This window comes from Mercenaria mercenaria, unplaced genomic scaffold (assembly GCF_021730395.1).
Source record: "Mercenaria mercenaria strain notata unplaced genomic scaffold, MADL_Memer_1 contig_3425, whole genome shotgun sequence".
NCBI lineage: Eukaryota > Metazoa > Mollusca > Bivalvia > Venerida > Veneridae > Mercenaria > Mercenaria mercenaria.
The window spans coordinates 40,007-67,975 of record NW_026461561.1 but is presented as its reverse complement, the minus strand read 5'-3'; the positions used below and the strand labels follow the sequence as shown (position 1 = coordinate 67,975).

Here is a 27,969-nt window from a genome sequence, read left to right as displayed (position 1 = left end):
TATAATTTAAATATCGTTTTTGTTTTGAGAAGAGCTAGCGAAGAGCGAAGAAATATATTTGTCTTGTTTTGACTCTCGATTTACTAATAAAAACCTAAAAACAGAATGTGCAGCCCTTTTACATTAAAACTAATCCACAAGGGACTGAGAAAACATAAGTTTATCTTGGTTTAAGTACGTTTTCGACCTGCTGGCACACAACAAAGCGAACTCGTGAAAAAAAAGGCAATAACATTAGCATACAGTACAGGGTAATCAAATAATGTATGCGTTTGAAGATGCAGTTAAAAATATGTAATATACAAAAATGCATAACCTTAAACCATAATCATGACATAGACATGTGACTTGAATATTTACTGGTATGAAAACATAGCATTTTTAGCTCGACTTCTTAAAAGTTTTGATAAAGTCGAGTATCTCTCCTTACTGTTAAAGCTTTTAACTTGAAGCTCAGAGTTATGTCCCTTTCAACTAAGAATGTTTTGGTTAAAGTTTTATATAACGTTCAATATCTCTGTTACTTTCAAAAATATTGACTATTATGCCCCTTTTACCGTCAGAGATCTAATTCAGTGTCAAGAAATGAGAAAAGTCTAGCATGCTCTCTTACATGTTCTAACTTTAATCATTCTTAACGGATTAGATTTGTTGTAAAAAGTCTCAAATAAGGACTGAAATTGAGATTGATGTGCATTAACAGCATTCTACTCGAGGACTTGAAAATTTTAAGATATAAATTGGTATTAACACAACTCCTAATATAAATTCATTACACCATTTCTTATAAAATTCTAATCATTTGGACAAGAAAATCAAAACGGACAGGAAAAGTGACCGTCTTTATCAATACCTTACCTTAATAATGTAGATTGATGTTATTAAGTAAATTAGTATGGGTTTTTTTTCCCCATCCAATTTTCAACTGAAATAAATCCGATTTTTGTACCAACTCAGTTTTGTAAACATTCGAAGAAAATGGCGTAACTGCATAAAGGGAATGAACTTTACTGAAACTAAATTTAAGTATCATGATATATTATAGACGAATGTATTTATTGTGAGTAAAGTCAATTTTAGAAATTCTTGGACTGGATTCATAAGCAGCTGTACACTGTCTGCCGTCAGAATTAGCGCACCAACATATATTGGCTTGATTTGTTTTCATTGGGGCGAACGCAAACCAAAAACCAACAAAAAATATATCTTTTTTCGTGTGTTTCTGAAAATATACGAGCGGCAAATCCGAGGAACAACATTTTAATTCGGTCAGGCGTAATTGATCATCTAGATCTTATACTAAACATTCTAAACGTTTCGTGGCTTACCTGCATGTTTTCCTTGGCATTAGTACACTGGCTTTACTTTCATTATTGGAATGTTTCTACTTAAGTTTGTCACTCAGGCATTTTGGTTCTTGTGAGACGTATCTATGCGAACTTTCTTCCACAGAAAACTTTAACCAAGGGATGCCCAATATATACATGCGTAATTAAGATCATACGACATGGTTGTAAAAACCTTTAAAAGTTCAGTTAAAATATACGATATTTGAAATAATTAATATATTATCGACACCAGTTGTTATGTCCATACTCACTATTCGAGGCCATGTTTGGGGAAAGACATTAAGGCATGAAAATAAGAAATAGCTGTCCTTTTTTCTATATAAAATTGACAAATTTCAAACGTTTGAAGCACACAACAGGACCCATTTTAAATGTCTGTAACTTACATTTTCTTAAATAATATTGTCAGAGCTGGAACGAAACCAAAAGAAAAATGGGGTTAATGTTTCTCAGCCAAACACACAAACTGCAAAATCAGCTAGAAATTATTCCCCAAATTGTAGCAGTGGTGTATAACCTACGTTTCTATGATAATTTCTGTCATGCTATCATTGCATTATGAAAACGCTGCCTAAATGTCAAGGATAAATCTGTTAGTGATTGATTTTAGCAAACAATTGCAAAGAAAACAGGAAAATAACTCTACAGAAAAAAACAGGAGTACCATATTTTTCGCACCAGCTTCTTATTTAATGTCTGTTGCATTATCGTGTACATTTTATAGAACCGATTAATTGCCAGTGTAATTACACAGTCATGTATAGGGAAAGTAAATTTGTCAAACAAATGTATTAGAGAAAAACTGGAAAACCTATTACAGTTCTTAGATATCCATTGGAGCGGTGCAAATATCAGTTTCTTTTATTTTATGTGTCTTTGGATGAGTCGTTTGGTTTATAAAACATGATTATGTCATATATTGTAATGTAACAGACAAGAGATTAATGTTGATGTTCCCTACAAAACATACAAAAATTATCAGTTGAGTAACATAAATCTATTGCCCTAAAGAGGGGCTTCCCTTTTTAAAATAAATGTGTTGCCCACATGTATAACAGCTAATATTATTTCAAATTAAACCAAATACAGCTTTACTATTTTTAAATGGATTTTAGAATGGAACTAGTACAGAACAGAATATCGGATATTCAAAAATTGTGAAGCAGACTATTCAATTACATATAGGTACATTAAAGTACCCCATGCACCTCAAAATGTGAATAGCTTTTATCTTTTGATATCTTATGCATGATATACATAAATTCAGTTTATTTGTTTTTGTAATATGATATTTTAACGATAAAAATAAATCAATTTGGATGAGATTTATTATTAACAATTTCCCCTTTAAGGACCTCATATTATTTTTCCTGAGCCATGTACTTTGAATGTCTATAAAATGTAATTGAATAAATTTTGTGTCAAGGGTAATATTTAATCGAGGTCATGAATTAACCTTTTGGAAATAGTTCTAGATATATTGGATTGAAATAAATAAAACGCAGTTCCCCTTTGGGGCCTCTTATTTGGTTGATTGTAGCCAACAAATCGTATGTGTAATTCTTTTCTGATTCAGTATACTTTATAATAATTAAATACAAACTTTTATGCTTTCTTCGTAAGATACCTCTTTTCACACTCAGTTTTAAAATTCATCATACAGTAAATATTTGATCGTGTCCCTTTTTAGTATGTGTCTAGAGAAATAGGAGTATTTATTTTGGAGTAAAATTGTTATATTTTTCAATACAAAATGGTTGTCGGTCCTTGTTAGAAATATGTTATCCATATTTAGATAATAATTATAAAAATTACTATATAGATAAATTGCAATTTAAAGGAAAAACTTTTTTTCAAGACATTTTACCTCCCTTTTGATTTAAAAGGAGGTTCCAGGGCAAATAGAGCGTGTCTCCTCCTCTTGTGGGATTTGGTATTTCATGCAAAATTTTGTGCTTTCTTCACCAATAGCCCGGCTTATAAGTCATTCGATCTTGCACTTTTTAGTAGAGACAAGCCATGAACATAAAATGATTGAAGGTTATGTGAAATAGAAATCTGGATATGGAACACTGACTTTTCGCACCTTCTCTTGTCAGGGGCAGACAACTCATATAAAGCATATTTTCAGCAAATGTCTTTTTAAATCGTCATATTTCGCTCAATTTTTAATAAAACTTTAAGATTTTGGGGATTTAAGTGTTTTGTGTTAATATCTTTCTATTTATAGTATCAAAAGCAGGTTTACTCTCAAGCTTATTCATGCGCAATGACTTCCGTTATTTTGGCAAAAATGCTCTTAGTAGTTATATTTATTTATGAATCCTGACAAAATTGCTATATAATTTATCTTTAAAGGAATGCAAAATTGAAATAATGTAAATAAATAATATATTTCAGAAAAAGAAAAAAATATTCATCGTGGTTTATAAAGAGATACCGGTCCTTCTTTTTTTTATCAAAATTGCCGTAAAATGTTTGTAAAGTAATACTAATTTTTCAATACAAAACCCTTAAAACAACACTTATTAAACTTTTGTGACATTATCCGCGATCGAATATATCATTTTCCTGAAAAATAATCAGTTAACACAATTAAAAGGGAGGTAATCGGTAAATGGAAATATATTGTGCATATTTGTCCCGTTACCGTGATTTATGTGTTATAATATTGGTTAGTTAAAAGTATCCAGGCACTTATGTATTTAGATCAAAAGGTTCGTGGTCTCATAAAGAATAATTGAGTGGAATCATTCATTGCGATTTTACTATTAAATAAATTGCACATTCTGACATAGCTGGATTTGGATGCAGCTAAACAAAGAAGAAAGTAGTCAGATGACAAACTATGAAGAGCAAATCACTAATTTTGATATATTGTTTCGATTCTAACACGTTACGAAGGACATTAAAGTACATCCTTGACGACACCCATCAAATGCTAGTATTTGCCTATTTTCTATTTTATGTTGATTTCGTTTCCTGTGCGACGGACGTAATAATTGTGACGTCAGGAAAATGTATTGATATATAAAAATACACAATAATCAGATAGGAAAATGAATTCGGTTGTGTTAGACTCTGCGATAAACAACGGTTGACGCGCAGACCGGTAAGACAGCATTATGAAGTCTATTTTGACCTCAGATGAAGACATGACGTGCGGTTTATTACTACTTAGATAAATGAAGCCCAGCAAAATTTTATCATGTAATTTCAATGACCATGTAAGAATGAAAATAAAGAAGGCCGTCGAGTGGTTTTTCACCTGATTTATCACAGTTCAGAGCTCAGATGTGCAGGAATTGAACCAAAATGTTTTTAATATATCTATTTAAATAGAGGATATTTGTTTATTTTAGTGTAAGATCGAAATATATTTCACCGAGTGAACACTATAATGCAATATTTTCACGAGTGGCGCAGCCACGAGTGAAAATGTAAATTATGGTGTTCACGAGTGAAATATATTTCAATCTTACACTGAAACAAACAAATTTTCTATTCATTTTATGTATTTTTTAATGGTTTAAACAAAATTATATCCAGTTTGTTCGCGAAACGTCACGTGCATCGCATCAAGACGTCATAATAAAATTATCGTGACGTCAGAATATCTTTGTAGAAAAATTCTAAATAGTTCTATTATGTTTCATGATTTCTTTTACATTTATTTATAATAGAATGTAAATCTTTATGATCCTGTTATTTTCTATATATTTATACCTTTACTAAAGAATATTTTGCAAGGAATTTTCTATCATCTATAATTCATATTATTTCGCATTCAAGTGTAGTTCCGTAGACCAGTGCAAAAATAAAAATGATATTTTCACTGTTTGAAACAGTGAGAATATCAATGTTATTTCATCGATAAATTTCAGTATTTCACTGAAGAGCATAAAATAAAATGCGATATTTTTAACAGCGTGATTTATATAAAGACATGGGTGTGATATTTTAAGTGAAATGTTTCTATAAATCTTACAATGCTGTTTTACTCTTTTTGTAACGGCACGATGTGTGTATCATTCTGTATATTTTTGCAAACTAACGTAATAAAAGGTATACTCAAATGAAAAGTACGAAGTCGCGATTTATTTCTTATGCTAACCAAACTGTATTTATATCTGACAAATGAATGTTTTAGATTGAAAGAAAATTGACATCAGAACATAATTTAATCACACAAAGCATGAAAAAGTCTCACAGAGTTGTTATTGACCTATCGTCTTTCAGTTGTTTTTGAACTATCATCCTATAGGTATATGGCCAAAGTGTAAAATAAAAATCAGCTAAATATATTCGTGTTTTAAATGTTAAGGGGTGCGTATTTCGAACGCATCAATGTAGTACATACCAAAATGGAAACTGCTAATTTGCTATTTATATCATATAAGCGCATTTTTTATTTGTCTTTCTTTAACATTGTTTACATTGATTCAGTTTTGCATTACTTTAACTTTTTTATAGATAAACTTTTCATCTTACGGCATATATTTATACTAGCATGCATCATCATGAAAGTGTCTTATGACTTATGTCTAGTGTAATCACAAAAGAGTGACGACGCGACGTCTGTAAGCAATCGTACATCCAAACGTTCTGATATTTGTATCCCCGTTTTGGAAAGCCAATTTACTTCGGTAGAACTATTTATTTCATTTCAATTCATCAAATACAATCGTTTTAGAGAACTAAGTTGTGTAAAAATGCTTATGTTCATCTTACACTCCCTTTCATTTAAGAAATAGACTGTGGTTTAGTGGTTCACATCTGGGTATGAAACATATGGACAGGTTTAGCTTACAAAAGGCGGTAGTCTTCACACGCGCTTGAAATAAAATCATGTATTTCATATCAATTTGTAAACCACGATGGTGATGTGTATCTTATAACTACTACTTCAAATATTTTCAGTCTAATTTTACATATTTTGGGAGTTATACTTTTCGAGAACCCTACAGCAAATGTATTAATGTGGTGTCACAATGCACTTTCCCCCTTGGTCACATTCGGTAACACACACATTTACCATACCGCAATTGTTCCACCTTTACGTAAAGACATAGGTTTATGGTTTATAATGCAGAAGCAATTTTAACATATACTAATGAGGTAGGCTGTCCAAATTGTAATGTATTTGTTGACTTAGAAAAACTTATGTAAAAGTTCATTTATAAATATTTTGTCTACAATCATACGACAGACTAGCACAGTATATCATCTCACTGGTGAAATGCAGTTTGATATAAATATGTTAGATCAAAGTCGCCACAATATTAAGCAATCATCATACATTTTTTTCTTATTAATTTATATTATAATAGAATAATGTATCTCTGACAAGTAAAAAACACTCCAAAAATGAAATTTAGTAAGTAAATCGTTTCAAACATGCGCAAATGCTCAGTTTTATTCATCAGTTAAAATGTATATTCAGATGAGTACCACCCCCGCCCCCAACACACACACACACACACACACACACACACACACACACACACACAACACACATACCTTCTTTCCGGATATTTTACCTTAACGGGATCAATTGCATTAGTTCGTGTCAAAACATTATCTCACATGCCACTTTTAAAAATAGAGTTCTAAACAAATGTTTTAAATGACTACAATAAACAATAAAATATGAGCTAGATACTTATATATATTAAGTTTTTTATTGAGCCGCTTCTAAATGGGTTGAGGCATTGATGTGAATAGAAGTATTTGATATTGCATGTTTCAGTTAGCTGTAATTTTGACATTTTACTAACAATATACTTTTCTAAATGAGTAAAATATGTACATGTAGTAATTTGAAAGGTATCTGAAAAAGTCTAAGTATGACGCTAAAAGATTTGGTAAGTGCATGTTGTCAAACAGTCTAAGTATGACGCTAGAAGATTTGGTAAGTGCATGTTGTCAAACAGTTTATAGCTGTATGCAACATCGCCGTACTAATAAATTCTCTCTGACCTATCCCTACAAATATTCTTGAAGGAAATATTTCTTCTTTCAGTTTTATATACGTTTCTTGCTTTTTAACAATTAGAAAGGGTCTGCTTTTCTGAGTATTTTATATGCCAACCCTTAGCCTAGCTCTGTTACGAAATAGTCATGAAATTAACCACTCTGCATTGTTCTTCGTTATATCATATAAAGTAATATATCGCTGCAAAAGTATAGAAAAGAATTTAATTCAAAGTAAGAATTACGTATGAATTGATTATTACATAAATACGAATTTTAGTTCGTATCCACAAGAAAGAAATGTATGAGCAAAATATGAGACATCTCTCCCGTATGTTTGGACAAGTTTAAAATGACCCGAAAAGACATTTATAGTCGGAAGAATTCTAAAGCGATATAATCTAATTATGAACACAAGTTTCCTCTTTTTCATAACACTATTTTATAAAAAATTTATCATTGTTTGAAAACAGGATGTAAAGTTTAAGAAATGTGATACGTCATTTTAGATAATTTATCCCTGTTCATACAAATTATTCCAAAAGTAACCTTTCTTTGATAATTCTTAAAATAATGTAACTTTAAGAAGCTCTACATAGCCCAGTTGTTTTGTCACCAGATTATTAGAAATTTCGAAAAGGGCGATAAAATTCTAAACGTTGCTGAACATGATCAAATTATTTTTACAAATTCAATAGTCCTAAAGATGACGTCATAAAACAGTTTGCCGAGGCGTTCATGGTTGACTGATTCGAGTGTTCCATATCCAGAATTTATCTTCTGGTATTGTTCTCCAAGAAATGTATTATCTTAAGTCTCTACTAAAATGTGCAAGGTTCGGCCATATTTTAGGATTTATAAGCCGGGCTACAATGGGATCATTTTTGCCACTTCTTGTTCAATATATTATTCGCTATATACTTATCATGTAAATTGAACAGTCATTATTTGATGTGCGCATTTTTCATCGACAATGATCATCATTTAACTTCTCTGTATATATGTGAGTTGAACAGGGAGTACAAAAAAAGAAAGTTGAAAATACATAGTTCGGCCTGGATTTAAACGTGTCTGTCATTTATCCCACCTTTTCGAAAGGACAAATCATTAAGAATGTTTGAGGTAACTCGGATATGTCGCTTTATCAAATTTAACGAGATGTTTTATTATCTTGAATCAGTTTGTAAACATTAATTATACATGTATAAGATACCGCTTAAACAGTTAATTGATAAAACGTACTTACTATCTTAATTAATACACTGTCGCATAGCAAACTGAAATCTTGTTTAACAAGTGTCGCAAAGCTATAGAACGTGTTTATTTCAAAACCAGCCGCTATAATACGTCAAAGTAAAGTATTGAATCTATCATTTCGATTTTATTGTCCGTAAGAATTAACCTGACGCCAATAATTAGGGCGTTTTCGTTTTTGTTTCCTAAAAATACATACATTACCTAAATATAGTGTAATTTTATCGTTATAACTTTAACGCTTATATTATTTTATGAAACATGTTTCACGTCTTTTGTAATTTCATGATTTGTTTTACATTGGTACTGACGCCAGTTGCTTTAATTGTCTATTGAATGAACGAACACTTATCCAGTCCTAGATTGACCTGAACTATTTGCAAATGCTGTTGACAAGTAATTTGTCTTTGATGTTTTGAAGAAATACGTTATGATTTGATAGACCACTTTACTGATATGAATATAGAAGAATGTCGAAGTATATTCAATTGAATCCAATTTAATTGGAAGTAAAATCTAACGCGCTTGATTTAAAATTTCCGACATTTTGTATTGTTAAAGCTACTCGCTCACAGTTGTTGTGAAATGTTTCAACATGTTCAGTTTCTCCAAGTTTGGCATATAATATATACATGAAACTGAAAAATGATTTTGCTGAAAATAAATGCTACATATCATTACAAACGCGAGACGAATTTTGATTTTCCACATTATTTCAAAAAGCGTTGCAAATGTTTACTGCCTTCTGCAATGAGTGTTATCCACAGGTCACTGCCATAGCACTCACATTTTATAGATTTTTACGATATAGAACTATTTCGCCTAAAATGTGAAGATGTCGACTAAACTAATATGCACACATATTTCTAACATTTAATAATCTAATAACAATAGCTGGATCATAGTGCATGCATCACAAATTGATCATAATTATTAGAAAGTGCTGTATCATGACAGCAATACGCATGAGCGTCTCCTGTAAAGAATAAATTAAATCTGATAGCGAAACGGACCAAATTACCCGGAACGTAAGAAGATAATGCACGCGGATTACATTAATACCTTTTCGTATGTATGAAGCATATTTATAGAGGATATTACATGGGGTATTTTCATATTGAATTTATTAAATGAATAAAGTAATAAAATGCGAGGCTCTGTCGAGCATTTTATCAAATTTATTTAACGAGTTTAATAAATTCAATGTGGAAGGTCACAAATGGAAAATTTTGTTTTTATCAAATGTAAGCTTTTCCTGCTGAAACATTAAACATAACATTCTACTTTCTTTAACTACTATAAACAAGTCACTTTGACTAACGTCTCCTATACTTGAAACGACGTCGACGTCAAAGCGTTATTACAAGAGTGTATTACAGGGATCACTTTAATTGACTTGAATTTTATGCGTTAACCAAATTTTAAAACATAGTAAACACGTGAAATCATTGAAGAAGTTGTTTCAACAAAGAATAGAGAAGTATAAAGACTTTTGAAATTTTCAGAAGTTTAGTGCTTTTAAAGAGAATTGAAATGGGTACATTATAGTTTTCCTTGAAATTCGATACAATTATATACCTAAATGCATTGAAGTTTCTTTATACAGACTATCAATTTTCAATTAAAAATATACGTGTACAAGCATGACTACCTTCATTTAATAACTTCTACAATTTACATCGTTTCCAGTTTGTGAACGAAACACACACTTACAAAATCAGGATCAATACAGTTCACAAGCAATAAAGCGACCACAAAAATCATAAACTCGTTGATTTTATGTATCCGTAATGTCTTGTATTATTGAGCACACTAGATTGTTTTAATATCCGCATTGCCTACTAGTATTATGAAACATTGACCTAATTAGCTACAGTTTATTGTAACAGGAAATAACAACGTCGGCTGAATCTTCAGCCTGCAACGACAAAGATATTACACGTCTTAAAAAATGGTCAACAATGTACAACTACTGTGTTGTAACATAAGCAGTCTGAAAGAAAGGTCTTTAGATATAATTTATTTGTCCAGTAAAAGCACATATTAATGATTCTGTTAACAGGCTATGTATTAGTTTTTTATAAAAATGTCCGTCGTCCGAGTCTTTAAATCGGCCATAAGGCCTGGCCGCGCCATAACAAAGACGTAAAAATGGTACTAATAGCTTTCTCACTTGGCGCTCAACATTAAGATGATAGTGCTAGGATTGTTTGATGTTTTGAAACGTGCATCTGAGTTCAATGTATAAGAGTTTCTAAATTTCGAGTTTTAAATAAATTATATCTTAATCTAAAATGTTTTGTGTATATTCCGACTCTGTGTAGAGTTTTATTATGCTTTCAAATTATTCAGCTAATATTTGACTTAAACTGTGTTATACATAAAATATGATTAACTTTTTATAATTATTCCCTGTCAAGGGTGATGATGAACGGTTTTACGTAATTATGTGATATATATAATGCATATCTGTATAATTATATCACCAAATCGCAAAATCGCAGTATCATATTGATGATATGGCTAGCCGAATCAAATTCTATATGTATTGGGTAGCGCTGTTAGCGCTCGTGCCATTTTTGGAATGGATTCTTTTCATACACATACTAACATAAATCATCTTCAATCAGTACTGACCGCCTCGGTAGCCTAGTGGTAGAGCGTTCGCTTCGAGTGCGGGATGTCGTGGGTTCGATCCCCGGCCGCGTCATACCAAAGACGTAAAAAATGGTACTAGTAGCTTCCTCGCTTGGCGCTCAGCATTAAGAGGATAGTGATAGGACTGGTCAGCCCGGTGTCAGTATAATGTGACTGGGTGGGGTATCATGCCACATGTCTACGGCGTGATATGCCAGTGAGGCAGCACTATAAAGTTGGGCATTGTGCTCACTGCTACAAGTAGACACCGTCGTTTATATGTTTATATGACTAAAAAATTGTTAAAAAAGACGTTAAACCCGAACACACACACACACACACACACACAATCAGTACTGTACTCAGTACTTTGAGTTTAACTGGGGACCATTACGCCGCTTTTCATGGAAATACACACTGTGTATCATTGAATGTTCCATATGCACCGCCGTATGAACACATCTGCAGATGTCTCTAAAATTGATTTTGGCACGTGTAACATATATTGAGTTCTGCTCAACCTGTTGCTAGAGGGCATGGGTGGTAGCATGCATTTCCACTACCGTGCATGAACAGACCCAATCAAACCGAGCCTGCAACATTTTCATTTTTGTCGTGTTGAACGACCTGTGGAGTTTCCACTTTTTCCATATTAATGGGGCCCTATTGTTTGACTAGTTATGATGCAAAACTAATAAAACAAAATGTTTACACTTGCATTGTAACCTGCTTAAGTACTAGTCTTTTACATTTGAATTTCCAAAGATTATGATATTCACCATTGCTTTCCGTTGTTGGTGTTTAAATGAGGTCACTTCATTGCTGTGCTTGAGAAAAGAAAGTTATAAGAAGCGAAAAATATCCAATAGGAAAAGAACAGAAACATGACCTCAGAATGCATCCCCTTCAAACTGAAACCATACAGAAGTGCATATCGCTTATCTCACACTAACAATATTTTAACATAGCACCGTGCAGTAAATACGGGAACTTTTGACAGCGACATCGGCTTCGTTGTTTTAGTGGATTAGCTAAAATGGCGATTGTCATTTCTTTTTAACTTACACAATCATTTTATTTATACTAAAGAACGTCTGAATTGTATTAACAGAAGTTTCTGTAAGGGCAGATTCCACAAGGTAAATGCGTTTCCGCACGCCTCGGTCAGTATGCAAATTAGGTACATTTATAAATACAAGGTGCGTGTCATAAAAAGTGAAATAACTTCTTTCGGCAGTTTTTGGTATGGTTTTGGTATGACCATCAGATAGAACATTTTTATATCGCTATGTTTTTAACTCATACATTTTGAGGCCTTGATTATTCTTGGCAAACGAATTTTGTAAAATGTATATTTTTTTCTCACGAATAATGTTTTCTTTCCTGATAATACCACCATACCTGTAAATTATCGGCAGTAATAAATTAAACAAATTGTCTTTGAATTAGTTTGCTTGAAAATGAAAGATAATGCTCAACGTTTTTGTTTGAATGATTATTTATAGATCTTGAAGTAAACTATATTTTTAGGAAACACATCTGAATCTATGCATACTTTATTGAGATAACTAAATAGTCCTAAAAGAATTATCTGTCACTGGCTTCTCTTTTCCAAAAAGGACCAAATTTTTCGGATTAAATATTGCCTTTCAGCATGAAGAATGAAGTATGACAGTTAAACCATTATATAATTGAGGTATTAAGTATTCAACAGAAAGTAATATCAGATGCAAATTGAATTTTTAGGTACCATCTCTAAATTATAACATTTGTGTAATGTAGAAGAAAGGAAGAAACAAACAAACACTTTTGCATCGCCTTGAAACCGCCATTGAGGACAGAGGAGTGTACACATTTTGATATATATAGAAAAGTGATAAGGTTTGCTAGTCCTCTGATAGCCCTGTATAGCAATCACTAAATATTCAGAGGGCTTCCGTGGCCGAGTAGTTAAAGTCGCTGAGGTTCGTGCCTAACTAGGACTGTAGAATTCTTCATTTGAGGAAGCTGTGATACAGAAGGTCAATGGTTCTACTCTGGTGCCAGTCTGTGATGAAATATTGCCCTCGAGGAGAACTTAAGGTATACTTTTACCATGGCAAGCAGGAAAGTCGCCATATGACATTTAATTGTGTTGGTGTGACCTTTACCCAAAAAAAACTAAATATACACCTTATCGTTTAAGCGTTTCTGGCAGCTCATGGATCTATTCCAACACAAACAATCGTTCCGCGAAGATTCTGATTCGGGCAAGTGCTAATGCAAATATCACTTGTGAGGGGATATCGATCGAGTGTCAAGGTGTAATAATCTAAATCAGGCCTCAGCATGCATCGAGCTGTTAATCAGTTTTAATACAACTTTTGAGATCATCTTGAACAATTTGTGTTCACCTTTTTCATAATTTTGAAATGACTGTTTTCCGAATTGTCAGAAGTAGCATAAATTTGACGAAATACACTAGAAACATTAGCATTTATATTGATCAACATATGAGTGTATTTTGAAGTTGATATCTCTACTTTGTAGGCATATACCGGTACGTTAATATAACAATTTAACAGTTAATGCTTGATGACCATGCCTGGCTTATCGAAAGACATATTTGAACATGTGCCACTAGACTAAAATATGAAAACATTTCTAGAAACAAACATTATTTAACAATAAGCAGTTAAAAACGTTAGTCCAAATCAGAAATATTCAAAGAGATGAAGACATTCAAACTGTGTGCCCTATAAAATTATTGAGATATATATTTAACTTCAATTAAAAAGCACTCAAATAAAACTCCGAAAACTTGGAACATCTGACACGAAATTGAACAGTATCTAGGAGTTTAAAAAAATGCATTTATGCCAAATACGATTCCAATCACCATACCAGTAAAGTTATTACTTCATTGGACATAACAGGATTACTTAACAGAGTTCAGTAACAAAAATTGAAAAGACTTAGAAAATTTCTTTAAAACATACACGGCATTCTATTGTGTTTAGTTTTGAGCGGCCATATTGGACAAATTAAAGCACACGGCTACTGGGGTAGTTACCATACTGTTAGCATGGCTTACATCTCCAGGTCTATGTTTAATGTATACAGTCAAATATTGTTAAAGTCTTAATAAATGTAAATCAAAGATAAAGTAATAAGAACCATATGTCAAGGGCTAATATTAACTCCCCTGCACCTGGCTACTTGTTTGAGATTGATCGGAAAAAGTGCAAACATATCTGATTACTTTATAATTATATTGAAAGACATACACATGGTCATTTCAAAATTACTTAAAACAACAGCAACAAAAATAAACACCAGTCACTTAATTTAGCTCAAGTTTGAAATACTGCAAAATTAATGCAGGTGTCAGTTTTGTTTCAGCTGTGAAGTGTAATACAGATAAAGCATTGTTGCAAGTTCTGGCAGATATGGGGACTTCGTTTGACTGCGCAAGCAAGGTAATTTTACAGCGCTTTAAGTCTTCTTATAGCTCCTTTGATAATTGTAAACCCATAACCACTATGTGAACGATCGTGCCGTTTGAAGTGCTTAGAGAACAACATTGTTTGTACGAATCATGTTTTTATACGTGTTCTAGAATGGGCCGATGACATACATACTGTGCCATTATTTTAGTCTGGAAGCATCTTTCAGAATATATATACATATTTGCTGCATATTTGTCATACAATACAACAGCTGATATTTGAATGCTGTTAAAGATTGCATGTATATTACTGATCTTTTAAACTTACAGATATGTAAGTGACTCTTTTTAGAGTTCTTTCAACTGGGCTTGATACATAAGAATATTATTGGCAAGCTATGACCCACTGATCAAAATATGAAAAGGTATAATTACGGCAAAGAGGTTTAAGTAGACCTAATAAATACCTTCGTGAGAAATTAACTTGCGTTTGTATTTCAAAGTTTTCATATTAATTAGTCCGTTTTCAAAACAACTGTAGTTACATAAGACACGCGCACTTGGTGAATGGACATCGTTTTCACAGATCGTATACCTCTTCGAGCTCTGTTAAGTCGTACTTTGAGTACTGTAGACCATTATTCATGAAAAACTATTCACTAGAGTTTAACTTAAAATTCCTGCAACTCTAAATTGCGCATCACTTGTGAGATTAACCTCTTCACTATTATTTTTTCTGCATAACAACATTTTACACACAAGGCAAGGAAATGAAAGAAATGGTCATTTTAAATACTTATTTACAATGTACCTTCTGTTCAGCGTAGGTAGAGAGACAATCATTCCGTCACTTACGTGTACAATTCTTTGTTTGTTTCAAAGCCATAAGATCTAACACTGTGTCAGTGGGACGGTAAACATAACAAATGTAAAAGTAAAATATTGCTTTTCTCTTATAATTTTTTCTGCATCTTTTCATTTAAACTTCTACTTTTTACTCCGTACTTATCTTATTCACATATAAAAGAATTCGCGAATGAATAGAAGCTGCAAAATGTTTCGAATAAATTCACAATGTTCAAAGACTTAAATTTTTGCTCATTTCGTCCAAGCGGTAACATTAAATGTATCTAAAGATACTATAAATCTGCATTACGTATTAGTGACCTCTGCCCGAAGAGATCGACCCAGATAAACATGGCATTTGACATTATGATAAATGCATATAAAAAACTTGAATGCCTTCATCGAATGCTGTTTTATTCTTTATTGAACTTAAGTTAACATTTCACTCCATGCCGACAGTTGTTAAATAACAAAGAAATTCATCTTTTAACTGGCTCGTTATAAGTATAAGTGGCATGGCAATATAGTGATTTTTTATTATTTTATTACTGCGAACGAATCGAAGCTGTTTCGTCATGCTCCGCCCAGGTTTGAGACGTTTATATACATTTCCACTACCGTCCATGAATAGGTTCAATCGAAACAAGCATGCATCATTTTCATTTTTGTAGTGTTGATATACCTGTGAATTTTTCACTTTTCTATAGTAGTTTAAGGACGAGTAAATGACTGGGAGTAAAAGTAAACATACCTGTACATTGTAAAATGCATCTCAGAATAGTCTTTGAAATAAACGATCAAATATACGCAGAAGTCGAAATTGATTTTACTCTCCACACATCTACTGAACAGATACGGACAAAAAGGGCCAAACTGGTAATATCTTTGGCATTTTCGCATAACGTGAAACCTGTATAGATGCTAGAAATCTCACTGTGCATGTGTAACCTGTGCGTATTTCAGGACGCACTGAACGTCAGAATCATTCCCAGTAAGTTCTATTGGGTTAGGCTACTTTTTATGAGATAACTGAGATACAACTCACCAGAGCTCGAAAGAAAGTAAATCCGTTTAAACTATTTCCATAGAGCAGGTGCGCGTGACGTACGTGCCTACCCATGTAAGATTGGTTTTTATCATTTTAGGCAGAGATTGAAGCAGTTTTAAAGCTTGGCGTATCTCCAACTCGTATTGTTTATGCACATCCATGCAAGCCTATTTCAAGTTTACATTTTGTGAAAAGCCGAGAAGTGTCTTTGATGACGTTTGACACTGTAAATGAACTTCACAAAGTGAAAGTGTCTTACCCATTAGCAAGGTAGTTTTTTCCTTTAATTAACCGGTAAAAACAAAATCAAAATGTACGTAGTTAAACATGTTAACTGCAGTAAAAAAGAAAATTACTACATTGCGAGAGTAATGCCACAAACCTTTCTATTCCAGCACGTCTTCGTATTAAAGAGGATGCAAATTTCGTATTTCAGTACATGTACGCCTATGTGTAATATATTCTGCCAAAATTAAATCGCCCATAATGGATGTACGCACGTGTTGTATTTTCTTTTTCTTGGGTTTCACGTCGCACCGACACAATTACGGGTCATATGGCAACTTTGATGTAGGGGTAAGACCCAAGGTGCCCCTCCGCGCATTATTTCATCACGGGAGTGCACCTAGGTAGAACAACCGACCTTCCGTAAACCAGCTGGATGGCTTCCTCACTTGAGGAATTCAACGCCCTGAGTGAGACTGGAAACAGCATTGGTGGAAGGCAAGTGCTTTGAAGTCAGAGTCCTTAACCACTCGGCCACGGAGGCCCCCGACGCACGTACTGAATGGTGTAAAGGTTAGGGTTAGATTAAACATAGGTTTAATAGTGTACATTCAATGCCAGCAGCGTATACTCAATGCAAAAGAATTAATGCTGGCCTAGTTTATTTGCAAATAACAAATTAACACTATAAAACTTATGAACTAGGATTTACAAGTGCATTTCAATGTGCACTGCTACATTACATTAATAACATGTGATTGAATGATGAAATCGCAACCATCTTAATATTTCCAGCATTGTAGCTATAAGTGTATATCTTCATTTGTACATCTGTGTATCATTTCTGTAAAAATAGTAATGTTTCTTTAATATCAGAAGTAAAAAAGTATTTTATGCACATTACCGTTTTCAAACATAGACAGATTCTATTTGCGCAACCTGTATTGATGAGTAAGACTGAACTGTTTTATAGATGAATAGTAAACTGAATGTTAAACCGTCTAGAAATTACAGCTGAGAACGCTCATAATGTATTTGAATATAGCTGAATGATTACATGTAAGGTTGCTCCTACGAATACTCCCAGAGCAAGAATTCGATGCAAGATTTAAGCTTGGAGACAGATTTGGCTGCTCCGTCACAGAGACTCCGGAAATACTTCAGTCGGCCAAAGACCTTAATCTGAACGTTGTTGGAGTATGGTAATTGTAGACTTTAACTTAACATTAACATGCTTTTATTTTTATTACATAATACATCTTTATTCTTTATTCAGATACGTACAAAAAGAAAAAGATTAAACATGGGGTTGTTTTAGAAATGATTTATTTACCAAGTAAATTTGATTTGTTACGTATATAAGTACACAGCCTTTCTAAACTTGCTGTCTGCTCAAGCATTTATCGTGTTAAGTTCAATTTACAGTTCGTTTTTGTAAACATCGTATTTGTAAACATTAAAGATTAAGTTTTGTATCCTTAACTCCGGCTTCCATAATTTAAACTTTCGAGTATAAGAAAAACGTGAGCTCAAGCTAAAACAAAACATAATCAGAAAGTAGAAAGATCATTTTGTAAGTAGAGAAAGTTTAGTTTGAAAAAGTGTAAATACGCATGACCTAGTAAACGAACTGTACAACATCAAACTCTTTATTGACATTTAATGTTGTAGCTTTCACGTTGGAGGTGACATACGGAATCCCAAAGCATTTATTTCCATTCTGCAACAATCTAGAACGGTTTTTGACATTGCCCGCATGATGGGATTTAACATGAAAATCCTAGATATTGGAGGAGGATTTCCAGGACAACAGAACACCGTCAGACGCTTTAAAGAAGTCAGTAAAATCATTTTTGATTCCAAACAAATATCTATAAAAAGCAACGAAATTATGTAACAATAATCATACAAAATGTTTGACTACTTATTTATTTGTTAATTATTTGTAACCTATTTAGCAAATGTGTGTAAATGTGTTAGTATTTTGAAATAATTTGGAAACACCGACTTTGAAAATGGTTTCAGCTTGATAACAATGATTGTCTTTTTTTAACGGTAAAATCTTAAAGGTGGATAATCAGATTTTGGCCATGTAATGGATTTGTTCGAAACTTTAGCATCTGATCATTTACACTCATTTATGTTCACTTAACACTTAATACAAATTAGATTTTCACTGGAGGTATTATTAAAGTTTCATTTTCATATCCTGGTTGCCCAACCAAGATAGAGCTTTTTTATCATAAGTATAAATTTGATAAACATACTTTATGGCCTTAGTTCAGATGCTGTTCTCTGGTTCCAATAATATCTTTCTGATAGACACCAGTTAGTTGCTGTTTCAGGTGTCCATTCCAATCGTGCCCCTGTAACCTGCGGGGTTCCCCAAGGTTCAATCCTTGGTCCCCTTTTATTTTTAATCTATGTCAATGATATGTCAGCTGTGGTCAAAAATAAGTTATTACTGTATGCTGATGACTCTGGAATTCTTGTATATGGTAAAAGTATAGCTGATATTGAGTCTATTTTATCTATGGAAACGGGAAATGTAAGTGAATGGCTTATTGACAACAAGCTTTCACTCCATCTTGGTAAAACAGAGTCTATTCTCTTTGGGTCTAAGCCTAGGTTAAAGACACAAAATGCTTTAAATGTTTCTTGTAATGGTACAAACATTCAAGCAACCAGTTCAGTGAAGTATCTGGGTGCTACATTAGACCAAAATCTTTCCGGTAATGAAATTGCACGTTCAGTGGTCACAAAGTCTAATGCTCGGTTAAAATTCCTTCATAGAAAGAACCAGTTCTTGGATCTTCATACTAAGAAGCCTTTGGTAATGTCTCTGATACAGTGTCATTTTGATTATGTATGCTCTAGTTGGTATCCAAGTTTGACCAAGTATTGGAAAAATAGGCTTCAAACTACTCAAAACAAAATGATCAGATTTGTTTTGAACATGGATAGTAGGTCTCATGTTGGGTCAGAGCAATTCAAGTCTCTAAATTGGTTGCCTGTCTCAAAGAGAGTAGATCAGATAACTCTCTGTCATGTCCATAGAATAAAGTCAGGCACTGCACCGGAATATCTTAAGGAGCATTTTACATCCCATTTTCCAGCCCATGACCATTTTACCAGATCTAGAGTGTCTGCACTTCCATCATCAAATTCTTTTGATTCTAATTATTCCTTTGTTGATACTGGTCGGTTTTCTTTGCCAGAGATGATGGGTAGCTTTGGTAGAAAGTCTTTTGCTTACAATGGGATTGTTTTGTGGAATGGTCTCCCTCAACATCTTAGGGATATTGAATCTTCCCATTCATTTAAGCATGCCATCAAATCCTTTTTAATGCCTAATTGCTTTTAATAGTCTTTTAGTTGTAGCATATTAAAATCTTTTAATTGATTTAAACAGACAATAATAATTCTTATCTCAGTCATATATTTTATTATATTTTTTTATTTTTGCTGCTGTACTGAGTTCATTTAAATGTAGCTATACTTACATTTTTAAAGTATAAATATTTTTATTTTCGTCAGAAGTAGTGAGTTTTCTAGTTTGGCTGACAACTTTGTGATCATCTTATCGTTCACTGATCATTCCTCATGTAATATTATGTGATAAATCCTTTACTGTTATACATATATGTAATCTCAATTAGCTTTCATAAATTATTCAGTATTTAAGATTATGTATCTTGCTTTATTACTCAAAATATAACAGTTAAACATGACTTTCTGTGTCATGCCGCCAATAACAGGGACCACAATGGAAATAAGATTAATCATTTCATCTTTTTTGTGTTATCCCTGGTATTGGTGAGCATTACATGGCTTTGCTGAGTGATATGATATAACTGTCAAATGATTTGTTGGTTTGTCACTATGTAATATTTATTATGCATTGATTTGTCATTTGTTTTATTGCTATATTGCCATGTCATGTACACTTGTGCCAAATAAAACTTACTTACTTACTTTGCCTAAGGAAATGTATAAATATTAGACATATTGTAATATATTTGTAAAATATTTTCATTAAAAATTATGTATTTAGATGGAATTCATTAATTCGCAAGTTTGAAAAATTATTATTACCTCCCTTTGCCTATCTTGGTTGCGCAACCAAGATAGATTGGAAATAAATGAATTCAGAAGCTACACACAGCTTTAAAACTTGCATTTTGGTTCAGATTGTTCAATAGTTGATATGTCTATCAAATGAAAATGTAAAACTAGACATTGTATCGAAATAAAAAGAAATACCCAGCTTTTTATATACTTCCATATTAAAGGGGAGTAATTACAAAATTTTATAAAAATAATAAAATAAACATTTCAAATAGGAATCTAACTCTGTGTAATCGGTCCTTTTGTTCCTTAAATAATTCTCTACCAGAATATACAAAAAGTAAAAAAATGTCATTAAATGTTGTTTAAATGCGATTGACCACCTTTAAAATAGGACTCGATAAATACAATAGGTGTTAACTAATGCCTTGTAAACCTGACTTAAGAGGATCAGTTATCATTTCTAGAAACGTTAAACAGAACAAGGAAAAAATCTGTGGACGTGAATATATATTGTTTGACACTTTCTTTGTATGATTAATGATAAAAGAAAAAAAATATTTCCACAGTGTCTTTAAACAAGATTTTCATTTCCTGTATTTTCCTGTCATAAAGTTATCTTTTACTTCCGTGAATCATACGGGCTATTTTTACTAAGTCTACTTAATCTATTTGCCTTGAAACCATTTTCAAACTCGGTGTAAATGCGAACTGTGTTATTCCAAATCCAAAATGATATGCGGCATTCTCATCGCCAGATAATATCCCTACAATATCGGACAATTGTATGCAAAACCTTTTCAAGCTATTCAACAGAAACTATTTAAAATTCCAATGTCATTCTGACCTTAGTCACTTTTTCCTGTGACCCTCATAACAATAAAAGTCAATTACTGACCTCAGGCAATCAGCGTCGTAAGTACGACCACTGTAGACATGATCGTTTTGTAGTTATTGATTGGAAACCAAACAGTGTACCGATCAAAATGCATCAGGGAGACAGGCAGACAGACATGCGATGGACAGGCAGACAGACTGACAAAAAACCCACCGACTGGCCGACGGACAGATCGGCCGACCATAAACAAAATAATATGCAACCTATTCTCCGACGGGGTTTTCATAAAAGCAAAATTGGTATCAATGTTATGTTTTACAACCTTGTCGCTACTATACCATGTGTATGTTCAAGTTCAAGGATTTATCTACTTTCGTTGATAAGCATATAATGTCCCCATACATGCTGAAAATACTAAACACTTCAACATGATATTTGATCAATTTAGACATTTTCTTAAAGTTCACGTGATATTTTGCAGATCACTGAAGTCATTAACAAAACCTTGCTTGATTTATTCCCACCAGAAGAAAACGTGGAGATAATTGCTGAGCCCGGTCGATATATTACAGCTTCGGCGTACACATTAGTTGCCAATATCATTGGCAAACGACGCTATCAAACACCTGCATTGGGATAATAATGATGGTAATTTACTAAATATTTACATGTATAGTGCAAATTATGTATGCAATTAAGAATGTTTACAGTTGTTGATTTGAATAAGTATCTCAAAAGTATTTTGTATCAACTTTCAATATTTAGTTTCCTTTCTATCATATGTGACTAACGATAAATGAATTAATTAGCTGAAGTGCAAAAGCTCAAAAGCATTTACCGGTTCCAGACAAGACCGGCTACTCGCAAACAGACTTCGGGCTTGCGAAAGCAGCTGGTAAAAGAGAGTCTCATTGCTATGCTGCTCATCCCGGCATGATAAAGATTTATCAGTACACTGCTGATTTTACAGCGGTTTGCAACGTCTTACACTTGCGTTCAGTTTCTACTCACTCTATCCTTCTGGTCAGATTGCTATTTATAGTTTATATTAAAAGAATATTGTTTGTAAACCAATCCTAGGTGTACGCATTCTGCTTTAATAGCATAGCTCAGTTCCTGTATATGGTAGTAAAACTAGACCGCATTTGAGTGTCTTATCAGCAAAGTTTCTACTCGTGGTTTGATAAAAAAGTCTGTTCTATTTTGTCGTAACCTTAACACCATAGGAAAGCACAGTCGGGTGCCATAATTCTTTCTCTTGAAACTTAAAATTCCTAAAAGTATCATATGACTGTAACTGGGTGTCTATGTGTTATAGGTCCCAAGCATGGACACGGGTATGAAAAGATCGAAGGAAATGTGACGACTTACTTTCTGAATGACAGTATTTTTGGGAACTTCTTAGTTGGTGGGATGCGCCATGTTGGATCTGTGATACATAGCCCCAAGGTTATAAAGGTAAGGTTCCAATTACAGAAAAAGTGATACGATATTAAATATATTTTTACAATTCGATTAATACAGCGAAAGATTGAAGTTTTTAAACAGATGCATTTGATAGCAAAAAGATTAGATTGAACAATTTTCTCGAACTCTTCTTAGAGGCTAAATTTGGGGGAGGGGGTGCGTTTAAGGTTGTTCTCGATATTTAATTGAGAACTGACGGCGCAACATCAATATTTTTATAATTGTCGATTAAATTATAGGATAAATACTGCCGGGAATCTGTTACAGTCCTTGTATATTAAATGTTCAACAGTCCAAGTTACTGCTTTGCTGGCAATAAATAGGTTTTATTAAATGTAAAATAATACAAAATGATAACATAAAATAAGCAGCAAGGATTTGATACTTAGCGCATTGTGAAAAAAGAGCATTACATGGATATATAATTTTATTTGGCCAAATAGGTAAATCTACAACTGATTACTTGCTACATTATAGGACATTGTAGTCGAAAGTGTTTTTGGATTTTCTGTTGTCCCATTGTAAAAATTGACCAGAGGACATATAGTTTAAATTCGTCGAACCAAAAATCAAAAAACACGCCACAGTTTTTTTTTTTTATAAAATAATGATTTGAAAACACCAATTTAAGTAACTTTCAAATAGTATTAGTTTCAAACTCGCACCGCCATCTTATGAGAACTGCAAGTGTCTACTGTCGAACAAAAGACATGTTGCTTACAGCTGTTAGGTTTATACTTAGTTCTTAATTTGATCAAAAACGGTCTTAATGTTTCACTGGGGTTCATGTTGATTAAATAAAAATAACTATAGTGTATTTGATTAATTTATGCATTATTTCATGTGCACACATGAATTTGTACACATTGATACATGCACTGATAGAATGCGACAGACTGGGTTGTTGCCTATTCGGAACGTTGCATTTTCCTATCTGAAATATATGCTTGATTTTGTCATTCACATTAACAACCTGCTTTTTATTTTCTCAGTCTAAAGAAGACCAGGCGTACTATGAAAGTGAATTGTTAGGGTCTACACTTGTTCCCGGAGATTGCATAAACAGATCAGTAATGTTACCCGAACTTAATGTCGGTGATTGGCTTTACTTCGAGGACATGGGTGCTTACACTCTCAGTGTGGCTACAATATTTAACGGGCTGGACACAACTGCAATGAATTACCATTGCTTGGAAGAGTTGTGGTTTGTAGTGTATTTAACTTCACAATGAGACTTAATTTAAACGGACTGTATTATGTTACATACTAAAAGAAAAGTAAATAACCCAAAATGCACTTTCCTAATCTATTGCTCCCAGATATACAAAATTTAAGATTGATTTATGCTTATACAGTTATCTGTTAGCTAAATAGTTCCCTGAATGTTATAATATGTAAGTAAATTGACCTCTTTTCCGTTTTAGTGAGTAGCTGTTTAACCTTAAACCTTGACATAACCTCAAACAATCGTCCTTAAAAATTCAAAAGCTTTAGGCCATAGGATTTTTCAGTTACTGAGCGAAAACCACTGCCGGTCTTGTAACTAATAAACCCATGACCATTGACCTACAAGAGGCATCCATGTACTGACCACAGACTATTGTTGATGACGTTTGACTACCGTAGGTCATATCACTTTTACCATGTTAAACGGAAACCGTTTCAGTGTTGAGGTCCTTGCGACCATGACCTTGTGCTATGAAGCTCGGCGACTGTATGGTCTTTAGTTATTGAACGAAACTGTTTTAGTCCCAATGTCACTATGACCTCGACCTATGGCCTTCTAATCTCCAGAGCAGTACTGAACATAGACAATTATTCAATGAAACTTGACATTTGTAAAACCAAGCATTATGTAGTCATTCATATAAAACAATTGGTCTACCAACAGACCGACCGACAACAGACCAACAATGAGCGTAACAGTGTACCACTCTTCTTCGGAAGTGGCATAGATATGATTTTTTAATACCGAACGAAATTGATCATTAATACATGAAAATATTCTAAAGAATATGATAGAAATCTATTAGGACATACACTGTATAATATATCGTTCACTGCTGGTACAACTCAAATACTATTTTATGGATAATGCATGTGGCAGTAACCTTTCTTGGTGTGTGTCGAATGTAACATTCTGGACAAAGTTAAGTAAGTTTCTAAGCATATATGGATAGCCATTGCTTTAAGTAACGTCAACATATTTCTTGATAGTACTTTTTCTTGATAGGTTTGTGCTCGCTGTATGTCTTTTTATGCCCCCGAATGGAGGCATATTAGTTTTCAACTGTCCGTCCGTTCGTTCGTTCGTTCATCACAACGTTAACTTTTTGCATGAAGGCACTTTACTCGCGAACCACTGCACACATGACCTTCAAACTTCACAGCCTGATAGCACCTATTGAGTACACCACCCCTACTGACCTTGGGGTCACCAGGTCAAAGGTCAAGGTCACAGGGGCCAACATTAACTTTTTGCATGAAAGCACTTTACTCGCGAACCACTGCACCCAGGACCTTCAAACTTCACATGCTGATAGTACTTATTGAGTACACCACCCCTACTGATTTTGGAATCATCAGGTCAAAGGTCAAGGTCACAGAGGCCAACGTTAACTTTTTGCAGGAAGGCACTTTACTCGCGAACCACTGCACCAAGGACCTTTAAACTTCACTTGCTGATAGTACTTATTGCGTACACCACCTCTTCTGACTTTGGGGTCACCAGGTCAAAGGTCAAGGTCACAGGGGCCAATGTTAACTTTTTGCATAAAGGCACTTTACTCGCGAACCACTGCACCCAGGACCTTCAAACTTCACTTGCTGATAGTACTTATTGAGTACACCACTCCTACTAACTTTGGGGTCACCAGGTCAAAGGTCAAGGTCACAGGGGCCAATATTTTGCATGAAGGCACTTTTCTTGCGAACCACCTCACCCAGGACCTTCAAACTTTACATGCTGATAGTACTTTATGAGTACACCAACAATACTGACTTTTGGGTCACCAGGTCAAAGGTCAAGGTCACAGGGGTCAATGTTATCTTTTTGAATGAAGGCACTTTACATGCAAACCGCTTCATTCAGGACCTTCAAACTTCACATGCTGATAGTACTTATTGAGTACACCACCCATACTGACTTTGGGGTCACCAGGTCAAAGGTCAAAGTGCTGCGGGGGCATTTGTCACCATTAGTGACAGCTCTTGTTAAAAACTGGTATATATAAATATATATATTCCTCGTACAGTTTTTCCTCAATTTCCTTATTGCTAAACTCATATGCATACAATAGGGTTATTATAATAGTAGCTTGATCTGTGATGCAGTATTCGGTTCGAGTGGATTTTGTCAGATCGGATCTCACGAGGCGCGTAAGCGCCGAATGTGATCCGTTATTGTAAAATCCACGAGAGCGAAATATAAAACCCCAATTCTAGCTACTGTTGTAATAAATCTTTATTATATACCTCCACCTTTTCGTTTGTTTGTCTATTATCAAACAAAGTAATAAATGTTTGTCAATATTGAAATAAAAATGAGTTAAGTTTTTCTGTGCGGTATTTATAGAACTGTGTAATTCGGCTCTTTAGTAAGTATTTATCCAGTGGCTTCATATGTTTTTAATTGCATTGAACATTTAAATCATGCAATTAACTTATTAGATATTATGTTTTAGGCAATGTTTCTTGGCATGTACACCTCTTAAGATAAAAGAATAAATGATGCACAAAACATGTATATGTAGTGTGCAACTTTTCAGATAATTTGATAGATATTGCACGCATCAATTGTAACTATTTTTGTTGTATGCCGTTTGAAATATATGTTCAATAGGAAGAAAGTTTTTGTATGTATTTTTATATATTTTGATCCTATGTCTTTTTCCTGAACCGTTTCATTTTAAACACAAAAAGATTTAAGTATGAAAGTACCGAAGTCACAATCCTAGTGGGCTTTTACTTAACATTTAAAAGAGAGAATAAACTCACAGAGTATGTAAGGTAAACATTTACCATTCCATTTTATATAACTTTAGTCAATTTGTCCATTAAAATGGGTTATAAGATATTCTGTAAACATTTTCGGAAAGTGGTATTAAAAAGGATTTCATGGCATAGTGATCTATTTTACTTGAATGTAATTGCTGAGTATAAAGACAGGACAATATTGTACGATAATTTTGTATTCTTCTTTTATCGTAGGTACCAAGTGTATCCGGAAGGCAAGTCGAACGAAAAGTCGATCACATGATTATCCCAGTGAACACACAAATTACATATATCCATGGATGATAAAAACTACTTTCTTTCGTTATTTACATTGTAATCCATGAAGTAAATTTTGTTATCAAGACAAGAACAATTCTGTTTGTTAAATCATGTTGCAACATACTTCGTCCTTTTTTCATGAGTAAAATTGAAAAGGGACAAAGTCTTTTAGGGCAAGGTGAGTAATGTTTCCGCTTTATCAAATTACATTGTTGAGTCGAACAACAAATGGGAAACTCAATTTATGTAATTGGCTACCCTACCGTTAAGTCTTTAATCTTGATATTGCAGTTTTCTTGCGAGCATGGAATACAAGTGCAGTACACAGTCTTGTTAAAGAGCTTGGACGTCATAATGCGTACGTTAATGATGCTGTATACATTGCCACCAGGATCGCTTCAATCTTATTTAACTGTAGCAATTTATTGTACTTCGTGCAAATAAATATTTAATTGCTAATATATTCGTTTGTCTCTGACCATACAAGTGAGAGTTTGAAGTAAGCGACCCTCCAAAGGTTTTTATATAGAAAGAAGAAAAAACATGAATGATTAACGCTTTT

General features: G+C 33.4%; 1 protein-coding gene across 1 annotated transcript in view; it reads left to right on the top strand.

Moving 5' to 3' along the window:
- The window catches only part of LOC123526491 (ornithine decarboxylase-like), a 36,075-nt gene extending 8,596 nt beyond the window's left edge, over window positions 1–27,479 (top strand). Inside the window, exons 2-9 of the mRNA XM_053534154.1 lie at window positions 14,595–14,671; window positions 16,632–16,804; window positions 17,824–17,961; window positions 18,431–18,652; window positions 19,265–19,491; window positions 22,984–23,123; window positions 24,125–24,336; window positions 27,342–27,479. Of these exons, the coding sequence (XP_053390129.1) occupies window positions 14,642–14,671; window positions 16,632–16,804; window positions 17,824–17,961; window positions 18,431–18,652; window positions 19,265–19,491; window positions 22,984–23,123; window positions 24,125–24,336; window positions 27,342–27,390 (1,191 nt within the window). The 5' untranslated portion in view covers window positions 14,595–14,641 and the 3' untranslated portion in view covers window positions 27,391–27,479. The remainder of the gene's footprint in view (window positions 1–14,594; window positions 14,672–16,631; window positions 16,805–17,823; window positions 17,962–18,430; window positions 18,653–19,264; window positions 19,492–22,983; window positions 23,124–24,124; window positions 24,337–27,341) is intronic.
- The last annotated feature ends 490 nt before the right edge of the window (window positions 27,480–27,969 follow it).